Here is a 25,419-nt window from a genome sequence, read left to right on the forward strand (position 1 = left end):
TAAATTACCCAGTTTCAGGTATTCCTTTATAGCAACACAAAACAGACTAATACAGGCCTTATCTTCAAAATCTAGAATCTAGCCACTCTCACTACTCCCACTTTTGCCATACCCTAATCTAAACTGCAACTATTTCTCACCTGGAATGTTACAGAAAACTCCCAACTCTTCTCCTCCATTTTCTCCCTTGCATCCTCTCAGTCAATTCTCAATATATAATGCAGAGATGATCATTTTAAACATAAGTCAGATCCTATTATTATTATTCTCAAAATCTGGATTCCTACCTCATTCACCAAAAAAAAAAAAAAAAAAAAAAAAAAAAAAAAAATCGTTATAATGGCCAAGAAATTCCATAATCTATCTTCCCACCAAAACTAAGCATTTCCTACTACTGTCTCTCAGTCAAGACTGATTGAGGTCAGGTACAGTTGCTCACACATGTAATCCCAACACTTTGGGAGGCTGAGGCAGGAGGATCACTTGAGCCTGAGAGTTGGAGACTAGCCTGGGAAACATAGGGAGACCCCATCTCTAAGAAAAAATTAAAAATTATCCAGGCATGGTGGTGTGCACCTGTGGTTCCAGCCACATGGGAGGATTGCTTGAGCCCAGGAGGTAGAGACTGCAACAAGCCGTGATTGCACCACTGCACTCCAGTCTGCATGACAGAGTGAGATCCTGTCTCAAAAAAAAAAAAACAAAAACAAAAACAAAAACAAAAAACAGTGACCAAGTACATCACAGTGTGTTCCTGGTATTCCTGGAATGATCTAAGCATACTACTACCTTTGCATTTGCTTTTTCTCTCTCCTTTGCAGATAACCATACTACTCACTCTCTCAGCTCCCTCAAGTCTTTACTCAAATGTCTTCTAAATAGGACTTTAATAACTACTCTATTTAAAACAGCAACTTTTCTCCCACTTCATGGTGCTTCAGATAGTCCTTCCTGGCCCTATTTTTCTCCATACTATACATTTATATATTGCTGATATCTACCATGTAACTATAAATTCCATAAGAGCAGGAATATCTGTCTGACTTTAACATCTAGAACAGCATTTGGCACACTATAGGTGCTCCATAAATATCTGTTCTATTAACAAACAAATTAAAAAGAAAAGCTTAGAAAAATATAATAAATAATTGCCTCAATAAGAATACTTTTTCAATGGTAGTTTCACATTTATTGAGAGAGCTGAGATTCACTCAAGAATTCTAAAGGAAAAAGTTCAAATATGTAAGAAAAAAACATATCTGAGAAGTCTTCTAGATTAAACACTAGAAGCTAAGTCATATTATTAACAGAGATCCATATTTTTATTCTGTCAAATTTTCATAGTATTGCAAATATCGTATTTTTATATTATCAGCAGTAACCTCAAAAAGGAACAGAACATGTAAACAAGTAAAATTTGCATACTTTAATAGGTCTACCAATTTTAAATGATGTTGTTTTGATTGTTGAATACCAGCAAACTACAAGAGATTGTCTAGCAAGCAATAGCATAATTAACCTAATGTACTTTCCTGACCTCATAAATCACATTATCTGATCCTCTGAGTTCTTGGCACAAAGACCCTGGAAAGAATGTAAAATTTCTACTGAATTGACTCTAAACTTTTGTAAACCCAAAGATCCTTTTTAAATGGATTTTTTTGAACATAGTACTTTTCACAAAGAAACTAATAACTTTGATTTAAAAGAAAAAGCAAAAACAAAACAACTGTTAATATACTTAGCTTGTCAAAATTTAAAAGTCAACAATCAGTAGGAAATTAGCTTTTCCCTCATTCACCTAATTATATAATCTTATGTTATAGTTCATGAACTCTGCTAAGTGTTAGGATTAAAAGAGTGAACAAGACAACCAAGTTCTTTCCTTCAAGAAGATGGCATTACAGTTGGGAGGGAACACATCACAAATAACACAAATAAACATAAATATATATGTTGATAAATACAATAAATAAAAATTATCTAGAATAACAGAGAAAGGAGTAATGGGAGAAGGGTGGCTATTTTAGATGGAAATAAGGAAAGGCTTGAGATGGCAATTGAGCAGGCACATCAACTCGTAAGAAAATGGGCAAAGAATTCCACACAGCAGAGACAGCATGTACAAATGTTCTGAAGCAGAAAGTTTATTCAAGGTAAAGTTCAAGTCCAACATGATTGGAGAGGAGTAGGCAATGGGGGGCGTGTTAGTAGAAGAGGTGGGAGAAATAGCTAGGACTCAGATTATGTAAGGCCTTAGGGTAATAAGGACTTTGATTTTGCTTAGAAAGTGATAGGAAGCCAGTGAAAGACTTTTAAAATACTGAGGTAAACTAACTTTTGCTTTAAAATATCACTTTGTATGCTATGCAGAGAATAGACTGGCATAAGAGTGAAAACAAATGGATACAGTTAAGAGGCTACTGCAGTAGACCAGATAAGAGACTACTGCAGTAGACCAGATAAGAGACTACAGTGGCTTAGGACAGTATGGCATGATGGAGATGGTAAGAAATGGTAGGATTCTGGACTTAACTGGAAATTTTGCCAACAAGATTTACAAATAGATTGGATTGGGGTGCAAAAAAAAAAAAAAAAATAAGAGAAAAATCAATGATGGTGCCTGTGTTCTGGGTGTGAGTAAACTGGATAAATGATGATGACATTTATTGAGATAGTGAAGATTAGGAGAAAAGCAAGTTGAGTGTGAGCAAAGGGAGGAATTAAGAGTCCAGTTTTGGACATGATAAGTTTCAGAATGCTCGATAGACAACCAAGTGGAAGATGCTAAATAGACAATAGTATATATACAGGATACAAGTCAGGGATACAGATATAAATTTGGGAGTCATCAGCCAATAGATATTTAAAACCATGGGATTGAATGAACCTACCTAAGTAGAGAATATAGACTTTTTAAAAAACGAGGCAAGGAAATCAGAGATTACATAAACAAATAGAAAAACGTTCCATGCTCATGCTCATGGATAGGAAGAATCAATATCATAAGAATGGCCATACTACCCAAAGCAACTTATACATTCAGTGGTATTCCTATTAGACTACCACTGGCACTTTTCACAGAACTAGACAAAACTACTTTAAAGTTCATATAGAACCAATAAAAAGCCCAAATAGCCAAGGCAACCCTAACCAAAAAGAACAAAACTGGAGGCATCATGCTACCTGACTTGAGTAACCAAATAGCATGGTACTGGTATAAAAACATACACATAGACAAGTGGAACAGAATAGAGAACCCAGCAATAAGGGCACACACCTACCACAATCTGATCTTTGACAAACCTGACAAAAACAAGCAATGGGGAAGGGATTCCCTAATCAACAAACAGTGCTGGGATAACTGGCTAGCCATATGCAGAAGACTAAAACTGAACCCCCTACTTATACCATATACAAAAATTAACTCAAGATGGACTATAAACTTAGATGTTAAACCCAAAATTATAAAAACCCTGGAAGACAACCTAGGCAATGCTATTCTGGACATAGGAACGGGCAAATAATTCATGATGAAGATGCCAAAAGCAATTGCAACAAAAGCAAAAATTGACAAGTGGGATCTAATTAAACTAGAGAGCTTCTACACAGCAAAGGAAACTCTCAACAGAGTGAACAAGACAACTTACACAATGGGAGAAAGTTTTTGCAAACTATGCATCTAACAAAAGTCTAATACTCAGCAGCTATAAGGAACTTAAACAAATTCACAAAAAAAAAAAAAAAAACATTAAAAGGTGGGCAAAGGACATGAACAGGCACCTTTCAAAAGAAAACATACATGTGGTCAGCAATCATATAAAAAAAAGCCTCAGTGTAACTGATCGTTAGAGAAATGCAAATCAAAACTACAATGAGATACCATCTCACACCAGTCAGAATGGCTATTACTAAAAAGTGTTAAAATAACAGATACTAGCAAGGTTGCAGAGAAAAACGAATGCTTATACACTGTTAGTGGGAGTGTAAATTAGTTAACCATCAAGGAAGACAGTGCGGCAATTCCTCAAGGACATAAAGACAGAAATTCCATTTGACCTAGCAATCTCATTACTGGGTATATACCCAAAAGAATATACATTGTTCTATTATAAAGATACATGCATGTGCATGTTCATTATAACACTATTCACAATAGCAAAGATATGGAATCAACCTAAATGCCCATAGATGATAGACTGGATAAAGAAAATGTGGTATATATACACCATGGAATACTACACAGCCATTAAAAAAAAAAAAAAAAACGTGATTATGTCCTTTGCAGGAACATGGATGGAGCACTAGAGGCCAACCTTTAGCAAACTAATGCAGGAACAGAAAACCAAATATTGCATGTTCTCAGTTATAAGTGGGAGCTAAATGATGAGAACACATGGATACATAGAGGGAATAACACACAATGGGGCCTTTCGAAGGGTGAAGGGTGGGAGGAGGGAGAGAACAAGGAAAAATAACTAATGGGTACTAGGCTTAATACATAGGTGATGAAATAATCTGTAAAACAAACTCCCATGATACAAGTTTACATATCTTACAAACATGCACATATACCCTTGAAATCAAAATAAAAGTTAAATTTAAAAAAAAAAAAAATAGAGACCTGAGGACTTAGTCTAAGGTGCTCCTACATTTAGGTTAGAAGAAAAAAGTGAACAAAGTGGTATGTACAAGAAGGTGGACACAATAAGGTATGCCAAATGCTCCTGAAAATAAGAATTCAACAGTGAAATTTGAAACATGGAGGTCTCTATAACCTTGATAAGTATGTACAAGCTTACTTATACTTTGGGTGGAGAGTGAAGGACACAAAAACATAACATAGGGTAGCTGCAGGAGAAAATAGGAGATGAAAAGGCATGAACTGTGAGTATAAACAACAATTTTTTTGAGACAGAGTCTCACTTTGTTGCCCAGGCTGAAGTGCAATTGTGCAGTCTCAGCTCACTGTAACCTCTGCCTCCTGAGTTCAAGCAATCCACCCACCTCAGCCTCCCAAAGTGCTGGGATTACAGGCATGAGCCACTGTGCCCAGCCATAAAGAACTTTGTATACATTGCTGTGAAGGGGTTCATAGAAATGGGAGAGAAGCCTGATATGGTTTGGCCATGTCCCCACCCAAATCTCATCTTGAATTGTAACTCCCACAATTCCCACATATTGTGGGAGGGACCTAGTGGGAGGTAATTGAATCATGGGGTTGGGTCTTTCTCATGCTGTTCTCATGATAGTAAATAAGTCTCACAAGATCTGATGGTTTTATAAAGAGGAGTTCCCCTGCACAAGCTCTCTCTCTTTGCCTGCTACCATCCACGTAGGATGTGACTTGCTCCTCCTTGCCTTCCGCCATAATTGTGAGACTCCCCAGCCACATGGCACTGTAGGTCCATTAAACCTTTTTTTCTTCCTGGTCTCAGGTATGTCTTTATCAGCAGTGTAAAAACAGACTAATACAGGGCCACATGACAAGAACTGTGGTTTTATGTAGAAGAATGCATTCACAGCCAAATCATGGCCCAGAAAGCAGCCAGGAGAAGAAAGATCCCAACGTCTCTTTCCTCCCACTCACTAATCACCCACTAGTACCTTCCATTGGCCAAACTCAAACAGAAGTCAGAGGACAACAGAAGACAAGGTAAAGGGAGATGATAGATGAAGGGAATGGATTTTAAAGATGACAATAGTAGCAAACACTTATTGCGCATTTACTATGTGCTAGGCACTGTGAGAAATGCAATACACATATTAATTTATTTTTCCTGACAGCAATCATATAAGGTGAATACTTTTATTATCATCCCCATTTTACAGAAAGTGAAACTGGGGCACAGAATGGCTATAAAACTTTCCTAAAATCATACAACTTGCAAGTGGCAGAGGAGCTAGAACACAAACCCAGAACATAAACCCAGGCAATCTGGCTCCAGAATCTATGCTCTTAACCCTTACACCAAACTGTTTAGCAGAAGATGTTTGTGTGCTAATGAAATAATTAAATAGGAAAATAAAAATTGATTTCAAATAGAGGAAGAATAATATTCCTTGAGTAAATGAGGAGAAGTCGGGACATAACCTGCCATGGATCTTCTCCATTTGTCCTGACAGATTATGTTTCTTCCATTATCCATCCTGTTCTGTGCCCCAGGAGGCTGACCTCAACAGACTGTATCATCTAACTCCCTTATCCTCTAGCTTCCAATTGGGGTCCACTAATGGGAGGCACCAGCAGGAAATCAGGGAAGAGAAGAAATCGGGGTTGGGATGTTCATTCCCCCAGCTCTCTTCCTACTGGGCCCTGATTTAGTGGCTTATTCCTCTTTTAGCACTGATTTAGCAGTGGCTTTAGTTCCTCTTCCTAAAGCCATAGCTTCTGTCAGGCAGCCCCTTCAATAATACCATACTGTGTTACAATAACAGCTCACTCTCCATGCTCCTTAAGCAGTCTCGCTGTTCCTAGTTCCCCAGTGCTTCCATCCCTAGTTGGCCCTCTTAACTCTGCTCATACCTTTGTAATAGATCTTTCACTTAAATCTCTTTGAGAAAGCCTTCTCTGGCCGGGCACAGTGGCTCACGCCTGTAATCCTAGCAGTTTGGGAGGCCTGAGACGGGTGGATTGCCTGAGATCAGGAGTTTAAGACCAGCCTGAGCAACATGGTGAAACCCCATCTCTACTAAAATACAAAAAAAAAAAAAAAAAAAAAAAAAGTAGCTGGGCGTGGTAGCATGCACCTGTAGTCCTAGCTCCTCGGAAGGCTGAGGCAGGAGAATTGCTTGAACCTGGGAGGTGGCGATTGCAGTGAGCTGAGATCATGCCACTGCACTCCAGCCTGGCAACAGAGTGAGACTCTGTCTCAAAATAAATAAATAAATAAATAAAACAAATAAAGAGAAGGCCTTCTCTTACCTGCTAGGACTATGACTGATACTCTAACCAAGTGGAGGATTTGACAGATAAGAGGAGAGAGTTTGTTCACTTTAATAAAAGGGAAGGCACAATATATGGATGCAGATATAGGTAAGTTGGTAGATTAAGTGGTGAGAAGATGAGAAAGTTCTCTCTTGTTTGTTTTTATTGTCTCAATAAAATAAGAAGAAAGGTCAGCAGGTAATGTTGAAGAAGGTGAGGTATATTGCATTTGAGGAGAAAGCAGCTTTGAAAATGTTCACTGGGAGAACAAGAAAGTGGACTGTCTGAGGAAGTATAATAGGCGTTTGGTCATAAATTTAAAGTGAAAACAGTTAACAGTATTTCTTCAGCTATATTTGTCTGCCTTGATGTACACACGGAGGAGACAGACACAGGTTGATCCAGAGGCTGATTTTTGCCCCCCAGTGAAGAGAAAAACAAAGAAATTGAAGATGCATGCAAATTGAGTAATCACAGTAATGAACCGTGTATTCTAAATTTGGTGAGGGAGGACATGAAGACTTACAGTAGCTAACAAGCATGAAAATGTGTAGAGTCAATGATTTAATAGTAGTTGTGGGATCAAACAATTACTGATATGGGAAGTACAGAAATGAACTGGGTCAATAAGAGGAGGTGATAAGTGGTGGTCAGAGAGTGGGATATTTAAAAGTGAGATGTTAGAGCCTATTAATAATATTAAGATATAGCCTAAAACATAAGAGTGGGTGGCTAAGATGCTGTGGAGGAAGAAATTATTACTGGATAGGTGATCAAGGAACAAATCCAAAAACTACATTATCCACAAAGACAAAATAATGATGATAATACAAATTTGAGAGTACAAAATCATGTAGAATATTAGTGGTCCAGGCCAGGCACGGTGGCTTATTCCTGTAATCCCAGTACTTTGGGAGGCCGAGGCAGGTGGATCGCTTGAGGTCAGTAGTTCGAGGCCAGTCTGGGCAACATGGCAAAATTCCATTTCCACAAAAAAAAAAAAAAAAAAAAAAAAAAACTCGTGCAGCAACTATTTCTGAAGCACAAGGCTTATTTTGGAAATTATTTTTGAAAAACTTTTTTTCAAAACTCAAGGCTTTGCTGAAAGCATTTAATATGCAGTATAATTTGTTTCTGTGAGTTTTAAACTTTTAGGGACTCATGATCAAGGCATTTTGTAAGGACTGGCATACTCTGGAGTTCGCTGGCTCTATGTACATTTGATGATTCGATTTGCAAATATATATTCCTGCAAAGAGAGTTCTAACCTTATGATTTTGTGAAGGCTTATTGTTTTGACAGCAAACTAGAAACTGAATATCAGCTAGAACCTGGGGAATAAAGAACTAGAAACCAGGGAACTTATATATATATATAGATATGTGTGTGTGTGTGTGTATTTGTGTGTGTATATATATATGTGTGTGTGTGTGTGTATGTTTTGTTTTGTTTGTTTTTAAACAGGGTCTCACTCTGTTGCGCAGGCTGGAGTGCAGTGGTGTGATCAGAGCTTGCTGCAGCCTCAACCTCCCAGGCTTAAGGAATCCTCCCACCTCAGCCTCCCAAGAAGTTAGAACAACACGCATGCACCACCATGACCAGCTTGTTGTTGTTGTTGTTGTTGTTGAGACAGGGTGTCACAATGTTACCCACGCTGGTCTTAAACTCCTGGCCTCAAGTGATCCTCCCACCTCAGCCTCTCAAAGTGCTCAGATTAGAGGTGTGAACCACCATGCCTGGCCTGAAATATATTCTATATGGTATGTCTGTAGGTTATTATTGAAATGTTTGGAATTCCTAACACAGTCTAAGAAGTTCTGTGGTTTCTGAGCAGAGAACACTTTCTGATGTAAAAGTGAAATGTTTCCTTAAGAAACTCTTAGGACTGGTGCTTGTAGATGAATGCTCCTCATTCTCTATCTCTTCTATCTTTTGCTAGGAGCCAGAACTAATAGCATAAAGGAGAAGCCTATGAGATACTCATGGGATACTTTTTCTTCCACGCTCTTTCTTTTGGTTGGTCCTTTTAATCAACACTCGATACCAAATTGGAAAGGAGTATAAAGGTGAAAAACAGCACTGAGATCTACATGTCTCAGTAAAGTGGGGTCACAAATGTTTACGTCACACCACATACCTGCAAAGATAATGTGTTTTTTTAATGTGTTTATGATTTTTCTAGATGCTTCACGAGCTCTCAACCCCTGGTTAATTGGCAAAAGTAACCATCTAATCCAGTTTATTTTTTTTTCTAATTTTAATTTTTATTTTTCTTTCAATAGTTTTGGGGAAACAGGTGGGGTTTACTGAATGGAAAAGTAATTCAGTGGTGATTTCTAAGATTTTGGTGCACCCATCACCTAAGCAGTGTACTTGGGTACACTGTACCCAATGTGTAGTCTTTTATCTCTCACCCATTGCCCTCTTGATGCCTCTGCATACAATGTTTGGTTTTCCATTCCTGAGTTACTTCACTTAGAATAATGATTCCAACCCCATCCAGGTTACTGTGAATGCCATTATTTCATTCCTTTCATGGCTTTGTAGTATTCCATGGTGGGGGTGTGTGTGTGTGTGTGTGTATAAAATGATACATATATAAAATGATATAGATATATAAAATGATACACACACATACACATATACATATATATGTATGTATATGTGTATGTATATATGTATATATACATATATATGTATACGTATACATATATGTATGTGTATATATGTATACGTATACATATACATATATACGTATATATGTATATGTATGTGTATATGTGTACGTGTGTGTGTATATATATATCACATTTTCTTTATCCACTCGTTGGTTGATGGGCATTTAGGCTGGTTCACAGTTTTGCAGTTATAAATTGTGCTGCTACAGACATGCATGTGCAAGTGTCTTTTTCATATAATGACATCTTTTCCTCTGGGTAGATAACCAGTAGTGGGATTGCTGGATCAAATGGTAGTTATACTTTTAGTTCTTTAAGGAATCTTCATTACTATTTTCCATAATGATTGTACTAGTCTACATCCCCACCAGCAGTGTAAAACTGTTACCTTTTCACATATCCATGCCAACATCTGTTATTTTTTAAATATGGCCATTCTTGCAGTAGTAAGGTGGTATCTTATTGTGGTTTTGATTTGCATTTCCCTGATCATTACTGATGTTGAGCATTTTTTCATATGTTTGTTGGTCTCTTCTATATCTTCTTATGAGAATTATCTATTCATACCCTTAGCCCACCTTTTGATGGGATTACTTGTTTTCTTCTTGCTGATTTCTTTTGCATTCCTTGTAGATTCCGGATATTAGTCCTTTGTCAAGTGTATAGATTGCAAAGATTTTCTCCCATTCTGTGGGTTGTCTGTTTACCCTGCTGATTATTTATTTTGCTCTACAGAAGCTTTTTAGTTTAATTAAGTTCCATCTATTTTTCTTTGTTTTTGTTGCATTTGCTTTTGGGTTCTTGGTCATGAGGTCTTTGCCTAAGCCAATGTCTAGAAGGGTTTTTCCAACATCATCTTCTAGAATTTTTATGGTTTCAGGTATTAGATTGAAGTCTTTGATCCATCTTGAGTTGATTTTTATATGCAATGAGAGATGAGGATCCAGTTTCATTCTCCTGCATGTGGCTTGCCAATTATCCCAGAACCATTTGTTGAATAGGGTGTCCTTTCCCCACTTTATGTTGTTGTTTGCTTTGTCGAAGGTCAGTTGACTGTATTTGGCTTTATTTCTGTGTTCTCTATTCTGTTCCATTGGTCTACATAAAGCCTACCTAACTTTTAAATTCCAATTTGGATGTCCTTTCTTTTTTCTCTTGTCTGATTGCTCTGAGTAGGACTTCCAATACTATGTTGACTAGAAGTGGTGGAAATGGGCATCCTTGTCTTGTTTTAGTTCTCAAGGGGAGGGTTTTCAACTTTTCCCCATTCAGTATAATGTTTGCTGTTGATTTGTCATACATGGTTTTTATTACCTTAAGGTATGTCCCTCCTGTGCTGATTTTGCTGAGAGTTTTAATCATAAAGGAGTGCTGGATTTTGTCAAATGCTTTTTCTCCATCTGTTGAGATGATCATGTGATTTTTGTTTCTAATTCTGTTTATGTGATATATCACAGTTTTTTTTTTTTCTAAGACAGAATCTCGACAGAGTCCTAAGACAGAGTCCAGCCTGTCTCCCAGGCTGGAGTGCAGTGGCATGATCTTGGCTCACTGCAACCTCCACCTCCCAGGTTCAAGCTATTCTCCTGCCTCAGCCTCTGGAGTAGCTGGGACTACAGGTGTGTACCACCATGCCTGGCTAATCTTTTGTATATGTTTTTTGTAGTGACAGGGTTTCACCATGTTGATCAGGTTGGTCTTGAACTCTTGACCTCATGATCTACCCATCTCAGCCTCTCAAAGTGCTGGGATTACAGGCGTGAGCCGCCACACCCAGCCTGTATCATATTTATTGACTTTTGGATGTTAAACCATCCCTGTATCCCTGGTATGAAAACCACTTGATTATGGTGTATGATCCATTTGATATGCTCTTGGATGTTGTTAGCTAGTATTTTGTTGAGGATTTTTGCATCTATTTTCATCAGGGATATTGGTCTGTAGTTTTCTTTTTTTGTTATGTACTTTCTGGGTTTTGGTATTAGGGTGATACTGGCTTCACAGAATGATTTAGGAGGATTCCCTCTTTCTCTATCTTTTGGAATAGTGTCAATAGGACTGGTACCAATTCTTTGAATATCTGATAGAATTCAGCTGTGAGTCCATTTGGTTCTGGACTTTTTTTGTTGGTAAATTTTTAATTACCCTTTCAGTCTCGCTACTTGTTATTGGTGTATTCAGAGTTTCTATTTATTCCTGATTTAATCTAGAAGGGTTGTATATATTTCTTGGAATTTATCCATCTCCTCTACATTTTCTAGTTTGTCCACATAATGGTGTTCGTAATAGTCTTGAATGATCTTTTGTGTTTCCGTGGTATCAGTTGTAATAGCTCCCATTTCATTTATAATTGAGTTCATTTAGATCTTCTCTCTTTTCTTGGTTAGTCTCACAGTCTATCAATTTTGTTTATCTTTCATATAACCAGCTTTTTGTTTCATTTATCTTTTGTATTTTTTTGTTTTGATTTCATTTAGTTCTGCTCTGATCTTTGTTACTTCTTTTTTCTGTTAGGTTTGGGTTGGTTTTTCTTTGTTTCTCTAGTTCCTTCGGGTGTGACCTTAGATTGCCTACTTATGCTCTTTCAGACTTTTTGATGTAAGCATTTAATGCTCTGAACTTTCTTCTTAGCACTGCTTTTGCTGTGTCCCAGAGGTTTTGATAAGCTGTATCACTACTATTGTTCAGTTCAAAGAATTTTTTAATTTTCATCTTGATTTCACTGTTGACCCAAAGATTATTCAGGAGCAGATTCTTAAATTTCCATGTATTTGTATAGTTTTGAGGGTTCCTTTTGGAGTTAATTTCCTGTTTTATTTCAGTGTGGTCTGAGAGGGTACTTGATAAAGTTTTGATTTTCTTAAATTAATATTGAGACTTGTTTTGTGGCCTATCCTATGGTCTATCTTGGAGAATGTTCCATGTGCTGATGAGTAGAATGTATATTCTGCAGTTTTGGGGTAGAATGTTCTGTAAATATTTGTTAAGTTCATTTGTTCTGGGTATAGTTTAAGTCCATTGTTTCCTTGTTGACTTTCTGTCTTGATGACTTCTCTAGTGTTGTTGGTGGAGTATTGAAGTCCCCCACTATTGCTGTGTTGCCATCTATCTCATTTCTTAGGTCTAGTAATAATTGTTTTATAAATATGGGCGCTCCAATGTTAGGTGCATATATATCTAGGATTATGATATTTTCTTGTTGGATGGATCCTTTTATCATTACATAATGTCTTTGTCTTTTTCAACTGTTGTTTTAAAGTCTGTTTTGTCTGATATCAGAATAGCTACTCCTGCTCACTTTTGGTTTCCATTTTCATAGGGTATCTTTTTCCACGCCATTACCTTAAGTGAGTTCTTATGCATTAGATGAGTCTCTTGAAGAGAGCAGATACTTGGTGGGTAGATTTTTATCCATTCTGCCATTCTGTACTTTTTAAATGGAGCATTTAGGTCATTTACGTTCAACATTAGTACTGAGATGTGAGGTACTGTTTTATTAATCATGCTAGTTGTTGCCTGAACATCTTGGGGTTTTTCTTTGTGTTAGTGTTTAATAGGCCCTGTAAGATTTATGCTTTAAGGAGGTTCTATTTTGGTGTTTTCAAGATTTTGTTTCAGGATTTAGATCTCCTTTTAGCATTTCTTGTGGTGCTGACTTGGTAGTGATGAATTCTCTCAACAATTTGTCTGAAAAAATGACCTTATCTCTCCTTCATTTATAAAGCTCAGTTTTGCTGGATACAAAATTCTTGGCTGAAATTTACTGTGTTTGAGGAGGCTAAGGATAGGACCCCAGTCCCTTCTGGCTTATAGGGTTTCTGCTGAGAAATCTGCTATTAATCTGATAGGTTTTCCTTTATAGGTTACCTGATGCTTTTGCCTCACAGCTCTTGAGATTCTTTCCTTTGTTCTTGACTTTATATAACCTGATGACTATGTGACTGGGTGATGATCTTTTTGTGATGAATTTACCAGGTGTTTTTTGAGCTTCTTGAATTTGGATGTTTAGATCTCTGGTGAGGCCAGGTAAGGTTTCCTCGAGTATGCTTTCCAAACTTTTAGATTTTTCGTCTTTCTCAGGAATACCAATTATTCTTAGGTTTGGTTAATATAATCACAAATTTCTTGGAGGCTTTGTTCAAATTTTTTTTCTTTGTCTTTGTTGGATTAGGTTACTTTGAAAGCCTTGTCTTCAAGCTCTGACATTCTTTTTCCTACTCGTTCAATATTATTGTTGAAACTTTCTGGTGCATTTTATATTTCTCTAAGCATGTCTTTCACTTCCAGAAGTTGTGATTGTTTTTTCTTTATGATATCTATTTCTCTGGAGTACTTTTCATCCATATCCTGTATTGTTTTTTAAATTTATTTAAGTTGGTTTTCCCCTTTCTCTGGTATCTCCTTGAGTAGCTTAATTATCAACCTTCTAAATTCTTTATCTGGCAATTCAGAGATTTTTTTTTTTAATTATTGATTTGAATCCATTGCTGAGGAGCTAGAGTGGTCTGTTAGGGGTGTTGTAAAACCTCATCTTGTCATATTTTCTGATTCCTTCTCATTTGGGTAGACTATTTCAGCAGAAAAATCTGGAACTCAAGGACTGCTATTTAGATTCTTTTGCCCCATGGGGTGGTCCCTTGATGTGGTACACTCCCCCTTCCCCTAGGGATGAGGCTTGCTATAAGCCAGACTGCAGTGACTGTTATTACTCTTCTGAGTCTAGCCACCCAGTAGGGCTACAAGGCTCTGAGCTGGTGCTGGGGAATGTCTGCAAATCTTCAGGTCTCCCAGCTGTGGATACCAGCGCCTGCTCTGTTGGAGGTGGCAGGGGAGTGAAATAGACTCTGTAAGAGTCCTTGATTGTAGATATGTTTAGTGTGCTGGCTTTCTCAAATGCTGGTTATGCTAGCAGTGAAGTTGTCATGTAGACAGATTCAGGACCACTGGTTAGCCAGGATGTTGCAGGGTACGTGGAATTAGCTGTTGTTTTCGTCTTCCTTGGGGCAAGGTTATTCCATCATTGAGTTGCTGCAATGTCCTGAGTTGGTCAGACTACAGCCAGAAGGTGGTGCTTTCAAGAAAGCACCAGCTGTGATAGAAGAGGGGGGATATAAGCTTGCCCTAAGTTGACCAAGATAAGTATTCAGGTTTCTCAAGTAATGGGCAGGGTCATAAAGCTCCCAAGAGTTTATGTCTTTCATGATCCACTACTGGGTATAGAGAAATACTATCAAGTCAGGGCAGGGTTAGGCAGATCTGAGCTCAGACTCTCCTTGGGTGGGCTTGCTGCAGCCACTGTGGGGGGGTGGGAGGGGTGGTTTTCGGGCCAGTGGGGTTAAATTCCAAAGGGGATTATGCCTGCCTCTGCCACCAGGAAAGTGGAGTAAAGCCAGTAGCCATAGGCCCCACCCAGCTCTCACCCAGTTGGTGAGGCTGATCTCAATCCCATCTAACACCACTGAGTTTATCTCCAGGCAGCCTGCACAGGGGACTCAGACCTAGCCCCAGGTTATAAGTTTCCCAGCTGAGAAAGCAAGCAGGGCTTTCAGGTCACACCCCTCCCCATCTGCCCACATTGTCCTCCATGACTCCTCCTCTCCTTTCTGCAGCTTGCCCCCACATTCTGCTCAAGAGAGTTTGTGCCCAGTCAAAATTACTATAAAAATCACAATTACTTTTACATAGTATCTAAACATTTTTTAATATAGTATAATAATATGAATTTGACCAGCTCAAGAAACTTCTTATGATTTTATCTGTTTAATCCAAATAACCATTTATTTCAAAGGATTCATCGCAATTATACTTATTTAATATCTTATTTGTTTAATGTAGTAGACAATGAGCTATGTGAAAATAAAGTATACATCTCTCTCACCACTAAAACCCCAGAGCCTAATGTGGTATCTCTTTGATAGTGGGAAATCAAATGTATTTTTTCAAATGAAAGAAATTTAATAAAGAACTGTTCATCCCACGCCAGATTTGGCTGAATTAGGACTGGTCCCTGCATTCAAGAAGCTCACAGTCTGCTGAGGCAGACCAACATGTAATCAATAAACAATGGTACAATATAATAAGTGGTGTGCCAGAAATATAAACAAACACCATAGAAACACAAGGGAGGACGTGATTCATTCTGCTTAAAGGTAGAAAATATTAAGAAGTTTTTGATCAAGTAATAAATACTCATTTCCTTGGGATGCATGTTTATACTAAGAAATAATGTCTATAACACATTCTGTTAACTTTATTAGTTCCACAGTTCCATAAAACATATTCTATATTGACAATTTTTTTTAGATATTACTATGCTATTTCAGGACATCTCAAAAGGGCTTATTCCTAAAATAATATTTTAGAATTTTTTTATATTCATATATATATATATATATATAAATTCGCTGAAAGCAGTTCAACAACAAAAAGTTAAATTCAAGGCTATAATAACAATACTACTAGTTTTTTCGCTATAAGAAAACCTAGATGAGAAAGCCTATTGCTTTTTTGTCAGCTACCACATATTACTTATAGTGATCATCACCACATTTTCATTTATTATGTACTTAACAGAAATCACTAGATCGTTTCACGCTCCCAACAAAAGCTTTGGGGTTTCACTATCTCACTATATAGGGAAGTCTCATATGCCCTCAAAATAAATGATTTTTTTCTTATATTAGCTACAGCACAAATAATAGCATCCTTCATTTAGAAACAACTAGCCTTACACTCATCTAAAGCACATAAATTTAGTTAAATGGTGCCATCTGGTGACATAAATCTTACAGTAAATATAAAAGTCCAGAGTCAGAGTCCAGAATAATATCCAACCCTCTTGATGGCATCCAACCCAAAGCATCTAATTTAACTTAAGAAATATTTGATCCTGCCTGACATGAAACACACAACTAATCACACTCAGTATATGGCAGTTTAACAAAGGGAATTATAACAATTGTTTGCGCCACATTTTATGCTCACCACTCATGTTTTTCAAGTCCTTGAAAGAGACTTATGTCTAACCGGATGCCCTATACAACTCTTTAGATGACATTTTAAAAGTATAAATATCAAGGACATTTTGAATCCCTGTTCCAGGCAGATCCATTTCCTCACTCTCCTTTGAACACATATCTATGTGTATAATTTCCAACACTTCAAAATGTCACTTCCTTAAGAAAGCTGTCGGCCAGGCGCGGTCACTCACGCCTTTAATCCCAGCGCTTTGGGAGCCTGAGGCGGGTGAATCACGAGCTCAGGAGTTCAAGATCAGTCTGGTCAATGTGGTGAAACCTCATCTCTACTAAAAAATATACAAAAATTAGCTGGGCGTGGTGGCACACGCCTGGAGTCCCAGTTACTCAGGAGGCAGAGGCAGAAGAATCGCCTGAATGGGAGGTGGAGGTTGCAGTGAGCAAAAGATTGAGTCACTGCACTCCAGCCTGGGCGACAGAGCTAGAAACTCTACTTCTTCTTTGTATATAAACTACTTATGAAATTTTGTTTAATGCTTGTCTTCCCAGTGTGTATCATAGTGTTTGGCAAAGTGTTCAATAAATATCTTGTGAATGAATGAATGTGTGAATAGATGGTGAAAACATCCTTCTCTACTCTCTTTTCTAATGCAAATCCTATTAGTGACAAGGCTCAGCTGAAGTTTATATTTTATATAAAACCTTCCCTAGCAACACCAATGTACAGTAAGCCCATGCTTCTCCTCATATCACTTTGGACTAGCCCGCAAAATTTAGTCCTCCACTGTATGATGTGTTGTACTTTTTTTCATGTACATAAATATTACTTTCTTAATTGACCTTAAACTCCCTAAGTGTAGGCATTTGGTCTTAATAGCATCCATCTGCATAAGTCTATGTAAATAGGTAAACACTTCATAAATACTTTGATAATTATTATTACTCAATTGCAATAACTAAAACACTTGTACTCTTTATTTAAATAAGTATCGCAAAAAAAATAAGTAGAAACATAATAGACCTTAGCAACTAAGAATTTCACATTCACTGTTTTGAACAGTCAAGACTTATTTAAAGATTCATAATATGTAATTTGTTTGTTTCACCTGAACCACATGCTTTGAGGTTGTGAGTGGCAGCAAGTATTACCTAGTAAATGCCTCTCTCACATGACCAGTAACAACATATCAATGTAGCTTTATCCACAGAGATACTTATTGTAACATAGAATTCTATCCATAGAATAATTATTGTAACATAAGTAGAAACTATCTTGTAACATAAATAGAAACTATCATTAATTATCCAAAGAGAAAAAAAAAATCTCTTAAATGTTTTAGATATTCTATTGTAAGGCCAGGTGTGGTGCCTCATGCCTGTAACCCCAGCACTTTGGAATGCCAAGGTGGGAGGATCACTTGAGCCCAGGAGTTCAACACCAGCCTGGGCAACATGGTGAAGTCTCCTTTCCACAAAAAAATACAAAAATTAGCCAGGCATGATTGTGCACATCAGTAGTCCCAGGTACCAGGGAGGCTGAGGTGGGAGGATTACTTGAGCCCAGAAAGCAGAGGTTGCAGTGAGCCAAGAATGCACCACTGCATTCCAGGCTGGGCAACAGACAAGACTGTCAAAAGAAAGAAAGAAAAGAAAGAAAAGGAAGGAAGGAAGGAAGGAAGGAAGGAAGGAAGGAAGGAAGGAAGGAAGGAAGGAAGGGAGGGAGGGAGGGAGGGAGGGAGGGAGGGAGGGAGGGAGGAAAGGGAAGGGAAGGAAGGAGAGAGAGAAGGAGAGAGGGAAGGAGAAAGAGAAGGAGAGAAAGGAAGAGAGACGAAGCAAGGGAGGAAGTGAGGGAGGGAGGGAGAAAAGAAAGAAAGAAAGAAAGAAAGAAAGAAAGAAAGAAAGAAAGAAAGAAAGAAAGAAAGAAAGAAAGAAAGAAAGAAAGAAAGAAAGAAAGAAAGAAAGAAGGAGAGAGAGAGAGAGAGAGGGAGGGAGGGAGGGAGGGAGGGAGGGAGAGAAAGAAAAAAAGAAAGAAAGAAAGAAAGAAAGAAAGAAAGAAAGAAAGAAAGAAAGAAAGAAAGAAAGAAAGAAGAGAGAGAGAGAGAGAGAGAAAGAAAGAAAGAAAGAAAGAGAAAGAAAGAAAGAAAGAAAGAAAGAAAGAAAGAAAGAAAGAAAGAAAGAAAGAAAGAAAGAGAAGAAAGGGAAAAGAAAGAAAAGGAAAGAGAGAAAGAGAGAGAGAGAATAAAAAGAAAATTAAAAATAAAAACATATGCTACCGTATTTTTAAAAAGAAAATTGGATGCCATAATGATAATTGTGAGTTTATGGATTACAAAGTACTCAAGATAAGTCCCAGAATGATAATAGCTTATTATAGTTGTTAAAGATTAAATCAAATCTTATAAAACACAAGAAGGGAAAAAATGCCACTGTCATATTCTCCCAAGTTTAGTAATAATATTCACACACTGTTAACATATTGCTTTCCTTGAATGGCCAAATACCTAACCATTTAGAACATATGTTCTCAAATTTTAACATGCCTCAGAATCACCTGGAAGGATTAGTAAAGTACCATTTGCTGAGCCCTACTTCTAGAGTTTCTTATTCAGTCAGTAGGTCTAGGGTGAGAACCAAGAATTTGCAATTCTAACCAAGTTCACAGGCAACTAGTGCTGCAGTCCAAGAACCACATCTTGAGAACCTCTGTTTTTGAAGATTACAGCCCAGTTGTTCCACCATTAGTCTTTAAATGGGTTAACAAAAAAAGATATAAATAAACAAAAAGAATAATAAATACAGCCAAGTTGCTCCAAATTCACACAACAACTGTAAGGGCCTTCACACTTGCTATTTAAATAATCCTTCACTTCCTTATGATCAGATGGCAAAAAATATACATTATAATTAATAATGAAGACCAAAACAGCCATGATATTTTCAAAGAGATGTTATTTTGAAATAAAATTATTACATTAGAATTACTATTAGGAAAATATGTAGGGTTTTTTTTTTTACTCAAACTTTTATACATATTTCTTTTATAAACCTTACCATCTTTATAATTGAATAATAATTAATTCTGTGTTTAATTTCTCTTTTCCCTTACTTGTCCATAAGGGTATTGACTGTCCTTTATAACTTACTGTTGTATCCCTATTGCATAGCACAATGTCCAACACATAACTGGCATTTTTAAAAGAAGTGTTGATAAATGAATAAAAATTTATTAAAAGTTTATTATAATTATTAAAGGTCCACATTATGGGTGTATAGAAAGGGGCAGAAATGTATTAAATTTACCATAAGGCAATGTGGTAAATGCTTTTTAGTAATATGAACAAAATGCTATGAGACACAATGAAAGGGTTAGTTAAAGCTGCCAGCAAGTAGGAATGTGTTAGAAGGCTTCAACAAAGAGATGATAAATCCCAGTATGTAACATATCTGCTGTATCACCCCTATTGCTAGTAATCTCAAAAATCCACAAGGTTCTCTGTTAAGATTTATGGAAATGAAATGTACTCTATTCTAACACAAAGTCTAACATGTAAGGTTTAACAGCCTCCATAAAATAAGATAAGCCCTTTTCTAAGATTTTGCCACTGGTAGAGTTTTTTAAAAGTATCATTTACTGCTTGTTCTCCTCTAATTTCCCTCTAATTCCTCTCCCAAAAATTCCCCCTCACACAATGGGAAGAAATATAAGGCAATAAGTTAGATAAACAAGCCTAATATTTTAGAAGGGTTGAAATCTGTGAAATATATCTATAGTTATTTCCATACTTTATAAGTAATGACTAAAGAATAACACATAATTTTCAATAAGCTACAAAGAACATTTGTGTTACATATCTAAAATTTAACTAACCCATAATATTATTTATTTAAAGTCTTCAAAAACAAGTATGGTGGTAATATAGTTCTTTAAAAATTAAAAGTCAATTTAGAATTACAAAAATAATTTTAAAAAATGATTCAAAACCAGGCGCGGCGGTGTACGTCTGTAATCCCAGCACTTTGGGAAGTCAAGGCAGGCAGATCATGAAGTCAGGAGTTTGAGACCAGTGTGACCAACATGGTGACACCCCATCTCTACTAAAAATAAAAAAAGTAGCCAGGAGTGGTGGTGTGCCCCTGTAATCCCAGCTACTCAGGAGGCTGAGGCAGGAAAATCGCTTGAACCCAGGAGGCAGAATTTTCAGTGAGCCAATATCGCACCACTGCACTCCAGCCTGGGCGACAGAGTCAGACTCTGTCTCAAAAAAATAATAATAATAATAATTCATCTTGCTTCTTTATCACCTAACTGAAGAACTGAAGAATAAATAACCTAATAAAAGTGGCTTGAAAATCTTAACGTTTTATATATTCTAAATAAAAGAGATTTACATATTCTAAATTAATTTGTAAAATATCACAGAATTCCAATTCCATCTAAATGTGCAGCTTCTAGCATATTGCCATTTTAGGTTTGTTTTGTTTTGGTACATTAATGAACACTGATTATTATTATCTCATTTAGCTATTCTAAACAAAGAGACATAAATTAATCATAAAATATTATGAATTCCAATTCCCTTATTTTCAAATTCTGGAAAGTGTTGATGCTATAATCATCTTAAAATTTTATTCATTTGGATAAATGTTTCCTTAGTATTACCACAAGATGTCACTCTAAGCCTAGCATCTAAATGTGCAGCATCTAGCATATTGCTGTTTCAGGTTTTTTTTATTTTTTGCATTTGCTATGCGTACACTAACGAACACCAACTACTGTCTTTCAAAAACTTAAAGTGATTTTTTCCACTTTCAGTTACTGGCAAATAAAAAATCAAAACAAATAATACAGGGACTCTAGAAGAAAGGAGGAAGAAAATTAATCAAACAGTTCATCATTCTCCATGCTTATCAGGTATCTTGTTACTTACCATAAAAGCAATGTATCTAACCATTGAATTTTATATGATTTTACTTTATTTTTAAAAATATCAAAAATTAATGAATGTTACTTTTATAATCAAAGTTATGTTATCACAGAACTCATTTATAAAATTCTTTTACACTGTAATACCAGTGACAGTTATGTACACAGAATTCCTCAAAGAATATACCATCTAAAACATGCTAGTATTTTTTTAAGCATATGATGAAGGACCACAAAAGGAAGACATTATTCATTTTATGGTGATGCTTTTCAGCTGGGGGCAGTGGCTCAAGCCTGTAATCCAAATACTTTGGGAGGTTGAGATGGGAGGATCACTTGAGCCCAGGAGTTCAAGACCAGCCTGGGAAACATAGAGAGACCCTATCTCTACTAAGAATTGAAAAATAAAGGCCAGGCGCGTTTGGTTCATGCATGTAATCCCAGCACTTTGGGAGGCCCAGGTGGGTGGATCATGAGGTCAGGAAATCAAGACCATCCTGGTCAGCATGGTGAAACCCCCTCTCTACTAAAAATACAAAAAAATTAGCCAGGTGTGGCAGCACGCACCTGTAATCCCAGCTACTCGGGAGGCTGAGGAAGGAGAATTGCTTGAACCCAGGACGCAGAGGCTGCAGGGAGCCGAGATCGCACCACTGCACTCCAGCCTGGGTGACAGAGCGAGACTCCATCTCAAAAATAAATTTAAAAAATAAAATAAAATAGAGCGATGATTTTCATCTGTAGAGAGAGGGACTGGTTTCCTTGTCACATGTAAATATTACAGCATGTTCTGCAGTAATAGTATTTTATTATCCATTTGTGTTTTCTACATTATGATTCCCTTCTATTTCTACAGCTAATGAGAGTCGCGCAAGGTACTATTTCAATGTGTTGGCTATGTATTGGCCAGAACAATGGGTGAAACCACTGTCTTCCATTACTTGTAACAGAAAAAAAAAAAGGGTAGGGTGGGGTGGTGGAGTTGGTTCAAACAGAATGCAAATTATAGACCATAACAATGCCCTATATTTCAATGACTCCCTACCTATCCTTTACAAAGATATACATCTTCTCTAGGATGCACAAGTCTACATGGCTTTTCTTCTTTTGTGTCCTTAAAGAAAACGCACAGTGAGACCACTCAAACATTCAATAATAACAGATTACTAATCAGTACATAGGTGCCCACATTTAATTCAATAGAAAATTATGTTTTGTTGTATAATGTTGCTCTATTGTTTGCATTCTGGTTTATCCTAAAATGACTTCTAAAGACCAGCTGAAGTAAATCTATCCATTCAAAGCTGGGCACTGGGATTACTTACATAACAGCTTTTTACGGATTATTGTTGCCTCTAATTTTACTAGAGAAATTCAAACTACACTATTGGCTTTAAGCCAAGATATTTATCATTCACTTAAAACAATGGCAAAATACAATTCTTTGTCACTCATTTGTCTTTGTATTCCCTAGGTAATGGTGTTACATTATCAAATGATTATAATATTCAAAATATAGTAGAGCTATCTAAAGTATCCAACAATACCCTTTCTAAATCAAGTTCTCAAAAATTCAAACTCTCAACAGACTTAGCCAGTCTTAAGTAAACACATCATACAAATCTGTTAAGATACACTGCCATTTAGTTAATGACATTTTACTAATTATCAACTATTAATAAATAACACTATTCATTTTAGTTGAAAATTTGATGTTTAAAAATGTTCTCAAAAATATTATCTTTAATGAATATAAGGTTTATTCAAATTCTGTAAGACTCCATTTAGAATTGTTTTTATTTAATACCAGCTAAGATGATTACAGTTGTGTCATTAATTCTTGCTAGCCACAATAAAATAGTTTTTAAAAGTTAATCCACGGGCAAAATAATCCTATAAAGCTTTATACTTCTATTTTTATTCAATAGACTGATTTTCAAATTTTCAAAATTGAATAATTTTTTAAATTACATTCAAACTATAAAGTTGGAGTTTTTATCAAAAAGTACATATATTTATAATAAAAACAAAGTATTTTCATAATTAAGCCTTGTAAGTTCCTATTTTTGGATTTTTCATCAATAATAACCAGCATGAAAAAGCAATGAAAATATCTAACAGACTCAGTTATTTCTTTAAAATTATTTAAAATCAGTTATTCATTTAAATCCAGTAAAATATATTGTATAATTGAGTGGGTTTTTCATTGTTTCGTTAGTTGGTTGTTTTTTTGGGAAAAGTATTTGTTTATTTATATATTTTGCTAATTTATTTTACTTCCTAAAATATGAAAAAAGAATTAAAAGCTATTTCCATAAATATGAGATGTATGTATAAAAACATATATAAATAAACCATATCCTTAATGTTCTTTACAATCTTTAACAAATAGAATAAACATAAGATTAAACATTATATGGTAAGCTTCATGACAAATTGGTAAGAATTCCAAAGCATTGAGATTTTCATCAATAAACTTTTCAATTCTGTATCATAAACTTTCCTAAGACAAGCAAGAAAGATGAAAAGATGCTTTTATTTTTGTTTTAAGAAGGGAGTAAAAGTATAGCTTTGATTCTGAGTAGAATGTGAACCATCATTGTTATGTTACACAATTCCTTCTCTGGAGGAAGACAGCTTCCTTCTCTAGCATATTTGTCCTCAATGTTTTATAACGAACTACTCATGGTTTTCTTCTGTGTAAACTTTTCTTCCCATACAAAACATTCTTTCAATATTTATGTCTTTCAATAACGTCTTTTTATTTATATTTTCAAACAATTCCTTTCTAGGTTAACCTTATATAAGAAAAAGGAAAAAAAAAAATTCTTCCATTCCTGTATTAAAGAAAATTATCCCAGTTTGAAACTTGGTTAACATCAGGTTCTTTGACCACATTATTCAAACTATCAAGCCCAATTCTGACCATTAAAATGATTAATAATTATCATAATACATACCTAGCAAAGCTTGGAATAAGCTGCTCTTAAAGATACCCATCACCTTTTTAACTGCATTTTTCAACAACTGCTCCTCTGGTTTCCTTAATTTTTTGCAGTATTCTTCCAGTAATGATAAAGCTCGGTCAGTATCTGAAAAACATGATATTATTATTATATTTTATGGTCTTAGCAAAATAGAAAGCTAACATTAAACTATTCTATAATTGTGTTCCTAACTTAATGACATGAAATAACTTAATAAGATAATCATAATTTCTATAAACTACCATATGAAATTAATAATTATACTGAATGGCCAATTTCAACAATCCAGTTTTATTTCTATAGTCCTGTCTTCCAAAAGAATCTCTAACTGTAAAACAACACAAAGAATTCAATCCTGGCCACAATGTTCAGGTTAGATATAATTCTCTCTTGTCAGAGACACTTACCTTAAAATTAATGACTTCCTGCAAAATAATATCCAACTTCCTTAACATGAACTTTGAGGCCTCCCTCCCATGATCAAATATTTTCAGCCTTACTTCCCATATATAGTCCACACTCTCCAAACACGCATACAGTGCCTAAGTCATACTGGATTATTCACTTTTCCCTTCCATTTTTCTCTACACACATGCATGCACAGACACCCACACACATACACACATGTACACATGTGCATACTTTCTCTCTACCCCACCTCTCTCTTTCTCTCTCTCTCTCTCTACTTTTTCTCACCTCTGTACTTTCCTTTTCTCCTACTGTTCCCTGTGCTGGTATATCTTCCCCTATACCACTGTATATACCCCCTAGAATCAGTGTGCTATCTTGAAAAGGGGTTCTTGTCAGGTAAATCTGGGTATGACCCAGATCTTACTTACTAGCTGTGTGTGACCTTTAACAAGTTCCTTAACCTCGCTGAGCTTCAGTTTCCTCACAGGTATTACGATTAAATTAGACAATATAT

General features: G+C 36.2%; 1 protein-coding gene across 6 annotated transcripts in view; it reads right to left on the bottom strand.

The window, feature by feature from the left end:
* The window catches only part of DLG2 (discs large MAGUK scaffold protein 2), a 2,222,296-nt gene that overhangs the window by 2,164,012 nt on the left and 32,865 nt on the right, over positions 1 to 25,419 (bottom strand). For all 6 annotated transcript variants that reach the window (XM_008020354.3, XM_008020345.3, XM_008020348.3 and 3 more), the window contains one exon: positions 24,468 to 24,599. In XM_008020354.3, coding sequence (XP_008018545.1) covers positions 24,468 to 24,599 — 132 coding nt within the window. The remainder of the gene's footprint in view (positions 1 to 24,467; positions 24,600 to 25,419) is intronic.

Source organism: Chlorocebus sabaeus, chromosome 1, assembly GCF_047675955.1.
Source record: "Chlorocebus sabaeus isolate Y175 chromosome 1, mChlSab1.0.hap1, whole genome shotgun sequence".
NCBI classification, from domain to species: domain Eukaryota; kingdom Metazoa; phylum Chordata; class Mammalia; order Primates; family Cercopithecidae; genus Chlorocebus; species Chlorocebus sabaeus.